The sequence below is a fragment of the Manis javanica genome, chromosome 5 (genome assembly GCF_040802235.1).
Source record: "Manis javanica isolate MJ-LG chromosome 5, MJ_LKY, whole genome shotgun sequence".
NCBI classification, from domain to species: Eukaryota; Metazoa; Chordata; class Mammalia; order Pholidota; family Manidae; genus Manis; species Manis javanica.
This window is the reverse complement of record NC_133160.1, coordinates 21,492,756-21,508,434: the sequence shown is the minus strand read 5'-3', so window position 1 is coordinate 21,508,434 and position 15,679 is coordinate 21,492,756. Positions and strand designations below refer to the sequence as shown.

Genomic DNA, 15,679 nt, shown 5'->3' with positions numbered 1-15,679 from the left:
GTCATTTTCAAAGTCCAAAATGCTCTTCAATCCATTCATGTCACTCTATGTCCACTGCAACCACCCTACATTCAACTCACTGTCGGTCACTTGGATTATTACAATGCCCTCTTTAGTAACCCCTGCTTTCCCTCTTATATCATCCCCCCACAACTGATCCTTTTTAAGGGTAAGTTAGAGCATATCCTTTCTCTTTTCAAAACCTTCAGTAGCTCCTCCTCTCACTCAGAAAAGAAGCCGAGGTCATTACACTTGCTTATGAGGCTCCCATAACCTTACACTTGCTTATGAGGCAACCATCATCCTTTCCCCGCTCCAGCCTCATCTACTCTGCTCACGCTGCTGCAGTCACACTGGCTCCCTTGCTTTTCCTCAGACACACCAGGCACACTTCATCTCAGGGTGTTTGCAAGTGCTGTGTCTTTTGCCTGCAACACCCTTACAGACATGGCTTTCTCCTTCATCTTCATGTCAGCTTCACAGTAGCTTCCCCTCACCACCCCTTCTAAAATTCAACACCTCTCTCCAATGCTTCTTTGCTTTATTTTCTTCCTAACACTGTCCTTATCTTACTTCTGTATTTCTACCTTGTTGTTTACATACTTATAATCTATCTCTCCATTCAGCCCCTATGCCACCTCCCACCAAAATTTAAGTTTCAGGAATTTTTGTGGACAAGAATGCTGTTTCACTGCTATTCCTATGCCTAAAACAGTATTTGACATGGCAAGTGTCACAAATATTTACTGAATATATGGATTAGTAACTCTTTTGAGAAGAGGATCAGAAAAAAAATAGAAGCACCAGGAGCAGGTTATGGGATTCAGAGCAGTGAAGGTCGAAGATGGAAGTGACTAGAACAAGTTTATGTGGTTACAGTAATCACCTGGTAACTAGTGACCAGTTGATGATGCAGGAGAGAAAGTGGACAATTGCAGTTCTCATTCTTTCAGTAGGTGAGAGATGAAATCAAGATCACAGCCTTAGCCATGTGGGCAGGGACACTTCCTCCACTGCAGCAGGAAGGAAACAGAGCAGGTGGAGGCAGAAGCTGGCAAGGCAAGCTAGTAGACTGGATGGAGGAAGGTGAGGCTTCTGTTTTCTCCATGAAGTAGGAGAAGAGATCATTAGTTGGAACAGGAGTGTAGGAAAGGAGCAGGGGAGAAGGGGAGAGCAAGAGTGTAGGAAAGGAGTGGGAAAGGGAGCTTATCTGAGGGGAATGGCCCAACCCCAGTGATCTCCATCAAGTTCCCTGGACAGACAACCATCTGCTCCTCGTTTTTCTGTATAGAGCTGAGCAGATACAGCTTCCAGCTGCCCCTGGGTCCAAACAGACACCATTAGTCTCCCTCAGTCTGGAGTTGGCCGGGAGACAGGCAGCAGAAGCAGGCGGACTCTCAACTCACCTGCTCCCAGCCACCAGCTCTTCTAGCGCCTGCTTGAGCCGTGCATAGGCCCCAGGATCGGGTCTGCACTGCGGAGTCTCAACCCCCTGCAGCCCCTGGTCCTGTGCAACTGGGCGAGACGGTCACAGTCCCAAGGCTCACAGACTTAAGCTTCTTATAGATCATACCCCACCCAGAGCCCTACGATCCATGACCACATATCTCGGCCCCACCCTTCTTTGGCTCCTTGGGGTTCCCTGTTCCCTTTTCCCAGCTCTCTACTGGCTCCCCGCCTGTGGAGCCAGGCCCCTAAGGGCTCTACCCATGTCTTTCGCCTGGCCCTTCCTGTGTCCAACAATTTTGAACCGCTGTCCTCCCATAATTTCTTTCCCTCTCAGTTTGAAGGTGCTGGCCCCTCCCTGTACTCTACCCATGAGACCCGCTCCAGAACTCCCTTCAAAGGTCATGGTCTCCCCAACAGCCCTATGTCCTGACCTCTCCCTGTGGGCGCCTGCTTCGCTCTCACCAGCCTCTCAATCACTTTCCGCCCACAGTTACTGCTCTGCAGGCGCCATGTGTGATCAACTCAGCGGCTCTACACACGCATGCATGGTTTGTGGTGACGCAGGGGCAAGGAGAGGTATGGCCTGGTCTGGGCAGAAAAGAGAAGAGGCTTCGAGGGGCAGCCCTGGGCCCCTGGGGATCTTCCAGTGCCCTCCTTCCAGCCACCAGGAACACTCACCCACTGCCGTCCATGGGCTCTGGCCACTGAGCAGGGGTTCCTAGCTGCTCCTGTGACTCTGACTCCAGCAGTGGCTGTGCCTCCGCCATGGCGCCCTCGGCTTCTTCCCTGACCCTGGGCCCTCTGTCCAGCTGCTCCTCCTGGCGACCAGTATGACCTGCCTGGAGCAGCAAGGGTTAGCGGGCACCAGGCGGAGGGCCTGACCCCTCCTTCAACCTCCTGAATAGAAGGCAGAGCACATCTTACCTTATGGTCAACTGTACCTTCCAGGGGCCTAAGTCCAGAATAAGAGTGACCACTCTCAACCCCATGACCCTCAGGGGTTCAGCTAGGCCACACACCAATGGAGATCTCGAAGCTGATGGGCTGCGAGGCCTTGGCAGGGTCATTCATGGTGGTCTTGAATAGCACACCAAACAGCAGGAAATCTTCAAAGGGCACCAGGGCATTCTGAGGAAGGCAGGTCAGCCTGCAGTCAGGCCCCCACCCTCCCAGACTGCAACCCGGACTTTGCTTGGGCACAATACCTACAAAAAAATACTGCAACCAAGGCCTAGAAAAGGCGCTGCAGGTATCCTACCTCTGATTGGCCAGCCCCCTTCTCCCCACGTGCTCATATACAGAAGGGCACACCCACAACTTCCTATATTTGATGCCTGGGAGCCAGTGATACACTCCAGGCCTGAGAGTGACCCCGCGCCTTTGCTACCCACCAGTCCCTATCTCTGACAAAAGCAGCAACTCCTCCCCTGCCACCTCCACAGCACTGGGACTCTGAGGCCCGTTGGCACAGGAGCTGCCATCCAGGTGCTGCGGAATCCCCGCTCGGGTGTGCTCTCTCTTGGCTTTCTTCTTTCTCATGAGCTGGACCCCTGTGGTGCCTGGGAAGTCTCCGATTCGGCTCTGCCTTCCAACACCTCCATGGACACAGCCACCACCAGGCAGCCAGAACCAAATGTCTTGGCCAAATCCTTCACTGAGATTTTGAAGATCATCCCGGAGTCCCCCGCTGGGGGGCGAGCCATAGAGAGGCACCCAGGCAGGGCCCAAGGTGGGGTTAAACCCCGCTGTCGGGGGGCGGCGAGGGTGGGGGGGTGGGTTTGAGAATAGTGTTTTGGAGGAGAGCATGGGGCAAATGAGTGCTGGGTCAGCCTGTGCAGCCCTTTATCTCCTGCAAGCCCGAGGGGGCAGGGAGCCGGAATGGGTCTTAACAGCTCTGTGAGGGAACTCTGTGAACAGCGGGGGACGGACAGCTGTGGACCACCACCCAGGGGCACTTTCAAACCAGTTCAGCTCCCGAAGAAGCTGAGGGAGGACAGAGGGAGCTGAGTGCTAGGGGTGGAGCCAGAGCCCTGGAGGTGGAGTCAGGATTGAGGCGGAGCTACGGGTCATCCTGTGACAGTTCAGGGTAAATAGGTAGTCCGCGTGGAAAACTGCAGGAAGAGCAGGGCTGGACTGGTTCCTGGATATGTAACGGTAGTTAGGATTTTGTCATGGGAGGCAAACCAAAGGGGGAGGGTTGTAGTCAGGGGACAACAGGTGAACCTTCCTAAGAGAGGGGCCGGGTTGAAGCACAGGCCGTTATGTGGCGTTGACCTGACTCTCTAAGCGGAGCTGGGTAGTGAGGATGGAGTGTGCCGTGGGGGCGGGACCCAGGACAGACAGGGCTCAGGCGGAGGCGGCACGCTTTGGCCAGACGCGCTCACCCGCGCAGCCCGAGTGTGAGATCTGCCTCAGGACCAGCGCTTGCGTGGCGAGGGCCACATCGACCAAGGGCGCGTCGTCCTGCAGCTGCAGACGAAGGCCGCGCGTCAGCGGCGGAAAGAGCTCCAGGAAGCTCAGCTACTCATGCCACTCGGGCGCCGCCGTCTCGCAGAGCACCGAGGTCTCTCCCTGAACGAGGCGGTGAAGACGTGCGAAGAGGGGTCAGCGCGGGGTCAGGGCCTGCGCCTCGGCCGAGGGGCAACGGAAGGACCCTACCTACTACCCCAGTAAAGACATCCGCACACAGGTGTCCATTAAGATGCGCTGATCTGGCCCAGCAGCCCCGGGCGCAGCGTCGGCAGCCCCTCGGCGCGGTACACGCGCACGCGCTACCACCCCCAGGGCCTCTCGGCCGGGACAGGAACAGATTCCTAGGGGAGGTGGGTGCTGAGGCTGGAAGAAGCCGCGTCTCGGCCCCTCCCATTCTCCGCGCCCCGGAGGCCACGCCCAGTTCTGGTCTCCCCTTCCCACCTCACCCCAACTCACTTCTCCATATCCGAACTGTGCCCGGGGGTGGCAACGAAGGGGGCAAATCACCGTGCGCCCTCACGGATACAGTGACCTTAACGAAGGCATTGGTCCCTGCGCGGGTGTCCTGGGGGTCGTGCAGTGGAGCCCATTTCTGGTAAAAGTGGCCATTTGGGGAGGGGGAGAGCAGGCCAAGGGTCAGGGGAGACAGGAGGAATGCGCGGGGAGGTCGTGGGCTGCGATTGGAGGAGTGGGAATGCGTGGAGGTCAGCCTTAAGAAGAGACTGCTGTCTTAGAAGTAAGTATATAGGAATCAGTGTCCAGAGGGTGGGTTTCCCTTGTCCTGGGTACCTGGCTGGTCGAAGATAATACCCAGGTCCATCCTGAAGGTGCCTATCCGGGTGGCTATAAAGGGCAAGGTCTGTGAATGGAAAGCCTGGGGAGAAGGTGGCGTTAGTCCTGGAGGTTCCGCATCCCCCCTTCTCTGACAGAAACCTCTTACCCCTACCCACCTCACCGTGATCTCCAGCAGCAAGTCTTGAAATGAAGCCAGGTCTCATGAAGGTCAAACAAGAAGTACTAGGTTGAAGTGGGGAAACAAAAGAAGTAAGAGAAGGTTATTTGTGAAGGTTACACATCCCTGTACCCAGGCACTCTGCAAAGAGAATGCCTCCTACCACAAAAGCATCTGTTTGCACACTTTTCCTCATGAGCCCCTCTTAGCCTCAGGCCCCAGGCTCAATTCCACTAGGCCAGGTCCCCTCCATGCATAGCTTCCTACTCTCTCAGACCCCCTCTTTAGTCTCACCCACCTCACTGTAGAAGGGACAGTTGGTCCTGTGCTGTGTTGCAGTCACTGGGCACTGCTCCCCAACACGCACAGCCACATAGGGATTAATGTTGACTCTCACCAGCTTCTGGGCCTCGAGCACCATGACCCCAGCCTGAAGTGGGTAGAAGGAGGAGAAAAGGAAGCCAAGCCTGCCAAGGTAAGGGGAAGGACTGTGAGGAGAGCAGGTGGTATCCCCAAGGTTAAGGCCTGGAGGGAACCTGGTACCTGGAAGTCCTGGGCTCTGGACACCTGTAAGGAATCACTGCAGACCAGAACCTGAGCTCCGCTGCAGTGAGGGTTCAGATCAGCTCTCACTTCACTCCTTTCCCCCACCACACATACACTCTTGCTCACTGCTGAAGATGAGATCTCTCCCTCTGAACTTTTGGATTCTGAGTCCTTCCAGTCTTGTCTTGCCTCCACCCAGAATTTGACTCATTCTTGGTGCCCCAAAACCATTCATTCATTCAACAAAGATTTATTGAGCACTACTATGTGCCACCACTGTTCTAGGCACTGGAACACTGCAGTGAACAAAAGAGACAAAATTCCTTGCCCTCATCAATTACATCACCTACATGGGCTCCAGAAACTGTGTGTGAGCCAGTGTAGCTGAGTGTGAATGGGGCAGTATCTATGCTTAGGAATGAGTGGCCCTTATCCCAATATATCCACTCCTCACCCATGCCCCAGGACCATGGGTTTGTGAGGGTGGGTGGGCATAGGCCTGCAAGTCTGAGCAAGTGAGGCAGACACACTGGGGTGGGGGAGTAAGGTGTGTATAGTGGGTACAAGTTACCTCTTGAGGGGGCTGAACACGGCACCAGAAAGCTCCACATCTGGTTCATCCTCCAGCTCCAGCTCCAGCTCCAGCTCCAGCTCATTATCTTCAGCATTCTGCTGTAGGCCTCGAGCTAGCAGGCGGCCACTGCCCACTGCTCCAGCCGGACCTCCCCAGGCCTAATAGCATGTACCCTCAAGGAGCATGTCTGGGACCTGTCACCCATCTCTGTGCACCCCTTGAGTTCCCTGACCCTAAGAATGACCTCTAAGCCTTGGACTGACCCCACTGATCCCAAGACTGGTCCCTAACTTGAGGAAACTCTAATGCCAGAACTGACCCCTGATTCTAAGATTGACTTATCACCCTGAAATTGATCCAGTATTGACCCCAGAAACCTCGGGACTGACTCCCACTTCACTGCCTCCTAATCCCAAGACTGACCCATGACCCCAGGTCATGCCCACATACTTACTCCAGCTCCTGGAAGTGCACATTGGGGATGATCAACTCTGAGCTGGAGGAGGAAAAATGAAAGGACTTAGGGCAGAGCTGCAAGCTGGGCACACGGGTCCAAGGGTAACCACACTCATCAGATCCACAGTGGGATTGGGTACCACTTCTCCCTTCCCAAGGCCTGCCTGGGCTGGGACCCCCAGGCCTTGCTCAGGTTGGGGGTGGAGACTGCCTATCTTGGATGGGTGCTCCAAAGCCCTCTACTCAGGCTCTAGTTGCACCCTCTGGGGGCTGGTACTTCAAGTCAAGCTCCACTTGGATCTGAAACCAGATATACAATGTGCCTCCTCTCTGATCATTAATAATATTGACTACTCAGAACCTATTAAGAACTTACCATGAGCAAGTTACCTCCTGAAAGAGCCAAACATGACTCCAAAATCTCTTGTTGCTCGTGGAAATCTATTACTTTGGCCTTCATGGCTCTGCATGGTCTGGCCCCTGCCAACCTTTTCAGCCTCATCTCATATGGGGTCTGCTCCTGCCTCTACCCCGCTACAGTTCTCTCAGAGCACTGGGATTTTGCATAGGTCTGTTCTGCCTGGAATATTTTCCCCTTCCACTTCATTAACTCCTATCATCCTTCAGTCCCAAGCTCAAGTACTACTGCCTCAGGGAACCTTTTCTGACCCCCATATAAATCACATCCCTCTGTTATACACTCTCCCAGCCCCCTACCAGCTCTTTTGTAGTACCAGTCAGTAGCAATTTTACATTTATTTGTGTGAATATTGTTTAATATTTGTCTCTCTATAGAGCTCTCAAAGGGTAAATCCTTATCTGGTTTTGTTGACCACTTAATCTTCACTGCTTCAGAACTGCACTCAGCTTATAATCAGAGTTCAACAAATGACAACAGACTGAATGAAAAGTTCAACATTACATATGACTCCACATAATCTAAATGAGGCAACAATTTAGAGAAATTAAATAACTTGTCCAAGTTCTCAGCTAGGAAATGGTAAGACTGAGATTTGAACCCAGGTCCATTTCTACCAGATTTTACTGACCCTCCATGAAACACTAGGAAAATCCAGCCAGATTCATCTTTGTCTCCCACAAGAACTGAGCCTGGTGCAAGATCAGGGAGCAGCACAGAACTCCTTTTCTTCCCCCATTGCCACACCCTTGGCCCTCAGAGCTGAACCAGGTTCGTGACCATGTGGGACTTTGGCAGGGGCTCCAGTGAAAGGAGCCCTGGCTCCGGGGCCTTGTTACCACTCCTGTCTGGATCTGGGTTCTCCCCTCTGAAAAATGGAACCCTCAATCTAGAGGGACTCTCAGGCTTGGAGGTGGCAGGTTGGAGACTGGTGGGACTCACCCAGAACACTCACAGATTCTCATTCACAAGGGCCTCCTGCAGTACCAGATGCCCAGCGCTCTGTAGCTGCTGCAGGGAGATCACCAGGTCCCCAGAGACCTGGAGTTGTGGCATGGAGCAGAAGAGTGACCCTGGGGAATGGCCCCAAGCTACTTCCAGCCTCACCTGCATTGTCAAACCCCCAGGCCTACTCACCTGGGGCTGAACAGACAGTTGCAGTTGACCACCTGCACAGACAGACACTCCCCAGCTAGTGGAGCCCCATAATGTGGCCAACAGCTGGGGATAGGAAGACTCTTGCGGCACCAATGTTGGACTAACCCTGAGCCCCAATCCAGAGCCTATTCCTAATCCCGAAACAGGAACCAACCCTTCAAATTTAGAGCTAACTCTATGACTGATCTCCCAAATCTGGAAACAAACCCCCCAAGATGGGGTTGACTCCAAACTAGGGCTGATCTGGGGCTAGCTACCAATCAACAACTAATCTCCCTCTGCCCACTTGCCCTCCTGCCTACCCACCTGAATCACCTCTGACTCACTGGACTCATCCAGCAGGTTCAGCAATCCTTGACTTTCAGTTAGGGGAGTGTTTCTTCTCCCAATTTGACTGATGAGGACACTGGAGCCCGAAGGAGGGCAGAGGGGGAACCAGGAGGCAATCCTGGGGTCAGGGTAGAGAGGGAGCAGGAAGACAGAGAGAGGAGGGTAAGGTCCCTGTGGTCAGCTCAGTCCTCTGTTTATAATAGCTTTAGTGTCCATCCTATATTCTGATGGCATAGGAGCTGATGCAGGGTGCAGATGGAGAGAAGAGAAAAGACAGGACCCTCGTCTGGTCCCTGCTAGCCTATGAGATCTCAAAGGCATGGGCCTCATGTTGCTTCTTGTTCACCTTTCTGTCCTCAATGTCCAGCTCAGAGCCCAGTACATGGTAGATCCTCAAAACACTGGCTGGATAAATGGATAGATTAATAAATGAATCCCTATCCCTCAGCATTAGTGCTGTAGGTACTCAACACATTTGAATTAATGAGTGATTGAATGTATATCCCTAGTTAGCACAAAACAAGTATATTCAAAACACTTCTTAACCAAAAGCCAGAGGTCTACTGGTGGTATCATAGATGGGCTCCAGAAATTGTCTGTAAAATATGGAGTATGTGTGCATTTTTCTGGACATAGAGCTCCTAGCTTAGGTTAATAACCCTTAAACAGATGTGTAGTACTTTTACTGAATGAAAGAATTAATGTCTCTCACAGTCTGACTCCATGGGCGACAGTAACTACGTGTTGAGTGCGTATCACTGCCACCCACTTAATCATTCTACTTAATGACACCTCCTATGTGCAGGACTTGTGCTGTGCCACCCAGGAGCCTGAGTACAGCCACAAAGTAAGTAAGACATGTTCCCTGTCTACAGTTGCTTCATGGACTTCAACACCAAACAAAGCCTAGAGAGACAGCAGTCCTCATCAGAGCAGGAAAGTGTCAGGGATGGGGAGCCCAGAGGGACTCTCCTGAGAAGGAAGTGTTTAAAATGAGCTTGAGAACAGGAGTTGATTAGAGATGGCTATCCAAGCAGTGGAAATCCAGGCAGGGTGTTTTTCAGGACCTGTGATTTGTGAGTTTGGCCTGTGTACAAGGAATATATCAGGTGGCAGCAGCTGGTATGGTTAAACCATCAAGGAACTGGGTCTTACTGTGTGGCAGTGAACCAGCGTGGTCTCTCCTGGTGCTTCAGCTTCTCCATCTCAATACTGGGCTTGGAAAGTCCTGTTCTTTTTCCCAGGTGTTAGGTGCTCAGATGGGTTTGGGGGTCTATAAAACATCAGAAAAGAGGCATGGGTTGTTCTGTTTTAAGCAAGGTCCAGGTTAGATCTTAAGGCTCCCAGATGTTAGGGGAGTGTTTCTTCTCCCAATTTGACTGATGAGGACACTGGAGACCGAAGGAGGGCAGAGGGGGAACCAGAATTCTTAGCTTGCAGGGCCTTGGCCTTAGCCTCTCTCCATCACCTGAACTCTGTGGCATCTAATTAAGCAAGATATAGATGCCATCCCTCTGGAAACTAACATGAGCTGTAACATAGCCTAGCAGATTCTCCCTAGGCCTCCATGACTCTTAGAACTGCTATATGCACTTCTCAAAATTACAAAGAAGATGGGATGTGGCAAACAGAGGACTAGGCTCCAAGGATTTTGGGATTCTCTTATCATGCACCATGTGGCCTCCGGGAAGTCCCTTCCTCTTTCTTGACCTGTTTGCTTAGCCATGTAAGGGTGCACAGGGTGCACTGCATTGCTTTTCTAATCGTGATCCTTCATCTGGATTATACATATGGTTGTTAGAATGCATGGGTCCATTCTAGAAATGCTGAAGTAGGTTCTCAAGGTGTGCCTGGGAACCTGAAGTTCTATAAACTGCACTGGTATTCTGTTGCACAGCAGGAGCCTGGGAACCTCTGGTCTCTTGGCTGTGCCTATCTGTGATTCCTCAGTCTGTTCTCAGTGACTGAGGTGGTTGGTGGATACTGAATTCCCATTCCATAAGACACCTGGTAAATATGGATCTGGAAGCCGGGCCCACGGATCCTGAGGTCAGAATGATTGACCTGACCTGAGGACCGGGATGAGAGTAGAGGCCTGAAGGGTTTGGGGAGTAAAAGAGACAGTGTTTATTTAGAAGTGCCCTGGGTGAACTAACTCCTGCCACCCCTTAACTTTCATTCATTCATTCACAGATATTTGAGCACCCACTACATGCTAGGCCTTATCTAGGTGTTGGAGGGTAGGATAGCGAACAAACTCCCTGCCTTCATAAAGCTTACATTATGTGGGGAGTAACAGGCAATAAAGAAATAAGTATGTAAAATATATAGCATGTTAATAAGCATTGAAAAAACAAAGCAGGAAGGGGGATAGAAATTCTTTGATGCGGAGTGCAACTTCAGTGTGTTCTGGAAAGTGCGTGATATCACTGCTTGCTTTAACATGGGAATGAGGCTACCATGGCTCCCGGTGACGTCACGACTCTAGCTCTGTGACGCACCGTCTGGGCGTTCCACGGAGACTGTGGTCTCCTCTATGACGTGAGCAGCCGGCCCAGATATCGGAGAGAGGGCTGGGTCAGGCCGCGGGGCCCGTCGGCTGCACGCCAATATCCGTTGGGTCCCGGTGGCGCACACTGGTTGAGGGCCTTAGCGGCTGACCCGGGATCAGGATGCGGCGGAGCCCCCGCCCGGGCTCGGCCACGTCCTCGCAAAAGCACACGCCCAACTTTTACAGCGACAACTCAATGAACGTCACCTCGGAGGACAGCAGCAGCGGGCATCGGTCATCTGGGCCGGAGCCCGGGGAGCGCGAGGGCAGAAAGGCCCGAGGCCGAAGCTGTGGTGAGCCCTTCTTGAGCGCAGGAGTGCCCGGAGGAACCACACGGCCTAGAAGCTCTCGGCAGAAGCCGATGCCACGGAGCCACAATGCACTGACCTCCTGGGGGGCGGAAACCCGTGAGGGGCGGGGCCTCGGGTGCGGGCGGGGTCGAACCTGGGTGAGACAATGGAGGGTGCGGGGCATGAAGGCGGGTTTTGGCGCGGAACCAGGATGAAACTACCTGCGAACCTCCGAGAGAGCAGGGCTTATGGGGTGAAGAGGGCTGCACTGAACGATACTAGCGGGCAGGGCCTCCGCGCGATAGGCGGTTCTGGGAAGGGGCGAGGAACATCGTGATTGGGTACCACGAAGAGGCGCAGCCTTGGCGTTAGCCTAAGCGGCTACCAGGAAAACGGCACCAAGATTTAAGTCTAGGGGAGGGGCCAAGATCTGGGTTGTTTCATTAAGAGGCGGGGCCTCAGATTGTTGAGAAAGACCTGGGATGCAGATGAGGTGTGACCAAAGTCTGTGAGGGGCTGCCGGGCTTCTGCGCTGGGGGAGGGAAAGAGTGGGCCTGCGGTGCGCAAAGCCCCAGTGGAGCCCTTGGACGCCCACAGAACCGGCTGGCTCTCCCGTAGTCTCTGAGGAGCAGCTCGACCTTCATTCAACCCTGGATCGGAGGCAGGAGATACCTCCCCCGCGATTGTCCAAGAGCTTCCTGAGTACGGGCCACTCCTGCTCGTATCTCCCCTGACCCTCTGCCTTCCTTCTCCCATGTCGAGTTCTCTCGTCTCTGAGACACTGTTCTCTGTTCCGAGCCCCCAACCCGTATCTGAGTCTCCAACCCCTTCCCTGAGCCTGATGCACTCTGTCTCAACTCGTTCTCCTCGCCCCCATCTAATTCTCCTAGCCCACCTCTCTTTCTGAGCCCTAGACTCTTTCCTGAGCCTCCTTCCAGAGTCCCTTCTGAACCTCAAACACCAGCTCTCTGGGCCCCTCGTTATCTATCCCCCTAAGCCGTGGTCCCTTCTCTGTCCCCCAATCTCTCCTCAGGCCGTCTCTTCCAGGTGCTGAGCGTGTTGTTTTCCTTGGTAGGAGACGTGCTGGTCATTGCGTACAGGTGAGAGGGAGGGAAGGGGGAACCTCAGGGATTGCTCTTTGGATGGGGTGGGACGCAGGCCTGGACGCAGCTGAGGCTTGAGCGGATTCAGACCTGGTTGAGTCGTGTTCGCAGGAGCTGGGTCTAGGACCTTGGGGCGGGGGTTGTGGAGTTCACTACGGTGTCGGCCCTCAGCCTCCATCCGGTTCTTCAGGGAGGTCTGTTCCATCCGCTTCCTCCTCACGGCTGTGTCACTGCTGAGCCTCTTTCTGGCAGGTGAGCTGGTGCTGAAATCTCCTGGGGCCTCAGCCCTTTATGTTTGGAGCCAAACGGTACCCATTTTTTCCTATATGCCTCAGGCCCATTCAGCGCCTTCAGCTCAACAGGCCCCTTCAGGGCCCTCTTGTCCTCCCAAAACTCAACCCCTTCAAGCCTCTTTTCTCCTCACTGCCTCCTTTTGTCAGGGAAACCCTCTCCCTTCCCTTTCCCTGAGACCACCCACCTCTTTCTCCAGCACTTTGGTGGGGGCTTCTGTACCTGGTCCCTCCTCTGGAGAATGTGAGTTGGGGAGACTGTCCTGGGGTGGGCAGTTGGTATGTTATGAACCTGGAGGTTGTGGGGGATCCCTTGGGCTGCTGGGAAGGGAACAGTGCTGGAGGCTATAATCCTAAGGACAGGCTGAATATAAACAGATTTCTGAAATTGTGCCCAGAGATACTTGAAAGTCTCTGAGAGATTCTGGAAGGTCGGGGAAAGGAGGGGGCACAGTCCTTAAAAAGGCGGCTCTTTGAATCTGGCTGCTCCCAGACTGAACTGGGAGAAGGAGGTGGGTGGGAGCTGAGCTTCGGTGTATTTTGTCCTTTCTGCCCTCCAATAGGAGCCTGAGGAGATGCTGACTCTAAGGTGAGAGAGGAAACCTGGGGATGGGGCATTGGGGGCTCCAAGTTGCTTCCGTGGGGATCCTTACGGGAAGCGTCAAGGGGAACAGGGAGCCAACCACACCCCAACCCCCACGCATGCAGGGAGTACCACAAGCGCGTGCGCTCCCAGAGCCAACAGCTGCAGCAGCTCCAGGGCGAGCTGGACACGCTACACAAGCAGGTGTCCGGCATTCGCACAGCCAACAGCGAGGTGAGCCTACAGACACATCTTGCTCTCAAAGCTGGAAACCAGGGGTATCCAGGAGTCCTACCCTGGGGTTCCTGGCTCCCATGTCCCTACCCATTGCCCAGTCCCCGCCCACCTAGGAAACCTCTTGCAGCCTGGCCTGGGTCCTGTGCCTTGAAGCCACACCGCAGAGCCCGACTTTGGGATTTCTCTCAGGGCCCACAAAGTCCACCCCAAACAACCTAGTCCCCAGAATTCTGCTTCCCAATAATGCCTGCCTGCAAGCCCCGCCCTCCCTCTTTTTAGAGAGTGGCCAAGCTTGTATTCCAGAAGCTGAATGAGGACTTTGTGCGGAAACCCGACTATGCACTGAGCTCTTTGGGTAAGACCCAAAGACACTGAGAGACTGAGAGAGACAGACACACGGAATGAGACAGAGAGATTGACACAGACAGACCTATGCACTTAACCCGCCCAAGGAGACCGACCTCAGACAGACCCTGCTCAGCTGTTGGGTCGTTGCCTGGGAGCCTCTGAGTGGTGGCTTCTCCCTCCTCCAGGAGCCTCCATCGACCTAGATAAGACATCTCACGACTACGAAGACGTGAACACTGCCTACTTCTGGAATCGCTTCAGCTTCTGGAACTATGCGAGGCCGCCCACGGTTATCCTAGAGGTGCGTCTATAATCTGGATCCCAGAACAGAACCAGGGGCGGGGCGCTGAGGAAAGGACCTAACAGCTCCCTGGAGGTGGGACCGAGCTGAGTTGAGGGCTTGGCGCTGGGTTGGGCAGGGCCCTGCTGGGCAGAGGATGGGCCCCGCTGGAGGTGGGGGGGCCTGTCAGTGCTGGGGACTGGGGTCCTGGGCAGGATCTGGCTGGGCAGACACCCGTGTTAGAGGTGAAGGACTGGGCAGGGGTCGGGCTGAAGGCACAGCCTACCTGAGCCAATACCAAGGCTGGGTACTAGCTGAAGTTAATTGGCCTATCCGCCCACCTGCAGCCATATGTGTTCCCTGGGAATTGCTGGGCTTTTGAGGGCGACCAAGGCCAGGTGGTGATCCGGCTTCCGGGTCGTGTGCAGCTGAGTGACATCACCCTGCAGCATCCACATCCCAGCGTGGCACACACTGGGGGGGCCGACAGCGCCCCCCGCGACTTTGCAGTCTATGTGAGTGGGGCTGAGGCCAAGGAAGTGGGAGATTTGTCTAGAAAGCACCAGTGATGAAAACCGGTGCCACTATCTGAGATTTTGCTTGCTTAGCTGTAGTGGAGATACTACCACTTGCCTCTCAGGGCTGCTGTAGGTTATACATAATTATAACCACATCCAAATATTAGTTACGGCTTATTGAGCATGTGCTCCGTGCCAAGTACTTTACACGGATTATCTCCTTGCATCCACACAACCGCCTATGAAGTGCTATTATCTCCTTCACTGATGAGGAGAGTAATGCTCCGAAAGTGGACATTACTTACCCAAGATCACACAGTTAACAACTGGCCAGACTGAAATTTGCAACCTAGTTTCTTTGAGACCACATTCCACACTACACTATCTTAACACTAAAAAATCAATGAGAGGATGCACACATACTGAACACAGAGCAGGTCTTCAGAGTTGTGCTGTCTTCCTCCACCTGTGCTTCACTGTTCCTCCACTCACTCTTCACCAGGGCCTCCAGGTTGATGATGAGACTGAAGTTTTCTTGGGGAAATTCACCTTCTATGTGGAAAAATCTGAGATTCAGATTTTTCACCTACAGGTTTGTCTGCCTCTGGGGGTGAGGGTGCTAAGGGAATTGGACAGTGAGGGAAGAATCGGGAGGAAGGCAGCCCTTCAGAGCACAGACCTTGGCATGACCCATTTTTCTCTCCAGAATGACCCCCCAGCTGCCTTTCCCAAGGTGAAGATCCAGATTCTAAGCAACTGGGGCCATCCCCGTTTCACGTGCTTGTATCGAGTCCGAGCCCATGGCTTGCAAACCTCAGAGGGGGAAGGGGACAGTGCCACACAGGGGCCCCATTAAACATGCTGATTGTTGGAGCAGAGGTCTGTGCTGAAAGAAACTGGGTCAGTGCTGGGGGTATTTGGTGGAGTGGCTATGGTTGATTTCGGCATGTAAGTATGGTGGGGCATCTACTTCCAGTACGCCCTCTTTTCTTGGAGAAGTCCTGATCAGTCGCAGCAGCTCATGTTTATGGAGTGCTTACTATGTTTAAGGGATGGTGCTCTGGACATTATAACACATTACCTGTCTGATCCTCACAACCACAGAATGGGAAACAACTCAGGCC

At 53.6% G+C, this 15,679-nt stretch overlaps 1 protein-coding gene and 1 pseudogene across 4 annotated transcripts; one reads left to right on the top strand and one right to left on the bottom strand.

Moving 5' to 3' along the window:
- The window catches only part of LOC108392343 (fer-1-like protein 4), a 45,523-nt pseudogene extending 35,963 nt beyond the window's left edge, over positions 1–9,560 (bottom strand).
- Positions 9,561–10,843: 1,283 nt separating this feature from the next.
- On the top strand, positions 10,844–15,428 carry SPAG4 (sperm associated antigen 4). 4 transcript variants are annotated; one of them, XM_073236681.1, is made up of 12 exons: positions 10,872–11,313; positions 11,794–11,898; positions 12,230–12,296; positions 12,490–12,551; positions 12,790–12,833; positions 13,153–13,178; positions 13,298–13,406; positions 13,713–13,764; positions 13,943–14,058; positions 14,385–14,552; positions 15,058–15,147; positions 15,262–15,428. In XM_073236681.1, the coding sequence occupies exons 1-12, from the start codon at positions 11,028–11,030 to the stop codon at positions 15,409–15,411; spliced, it is 1,275 nt and encodes a 424-aa protein (XP_073092782.1). In that variant the 5' UTR covers positions 10,872–11,027; the 3' UTR covers positions 15,412–15,428. The 4 variants fall into 4 exon arrangements, with proteins under 4 accessions (XP_073092784.1, XP_073092782.1, XP_073092781.1 ...); XM_073236680.1 differs by having other exon boundaries at positions 10,884–11,313; positions 13,689–13,764; XM_073236682.1 differs by having other exon boundaries at positions 10,891–11,199; positions 13,689–13,764.
- The last annotated feature ends 251 nt before the right edge of the window (positions 15,429–15,679 follow it).

Coding starts and splice junctions, on each gene's coding strand:
- SPAG4 (XM_073236680.1), top strand. CDS start 11,028: ATGCGGCGGAGCCCCCGCCCGGGCTCGGCCACGTCCTCGCAAAAGCAC. Junction 11,314..11,793: donor CTCCTGGGGGGCGGAAACCC/GTGAGGGGCGGG, acceptor GGACGCCCACAG/AACCGGCTGGCTCTCCCGTA. Junction 15,148..15,261: donor TTCAGATTTTTCACCTACAG/GTTTGTCTGCCT, acceptor TTTTCTCTCCAG/AATGACCCCCCAGCTGCCTT.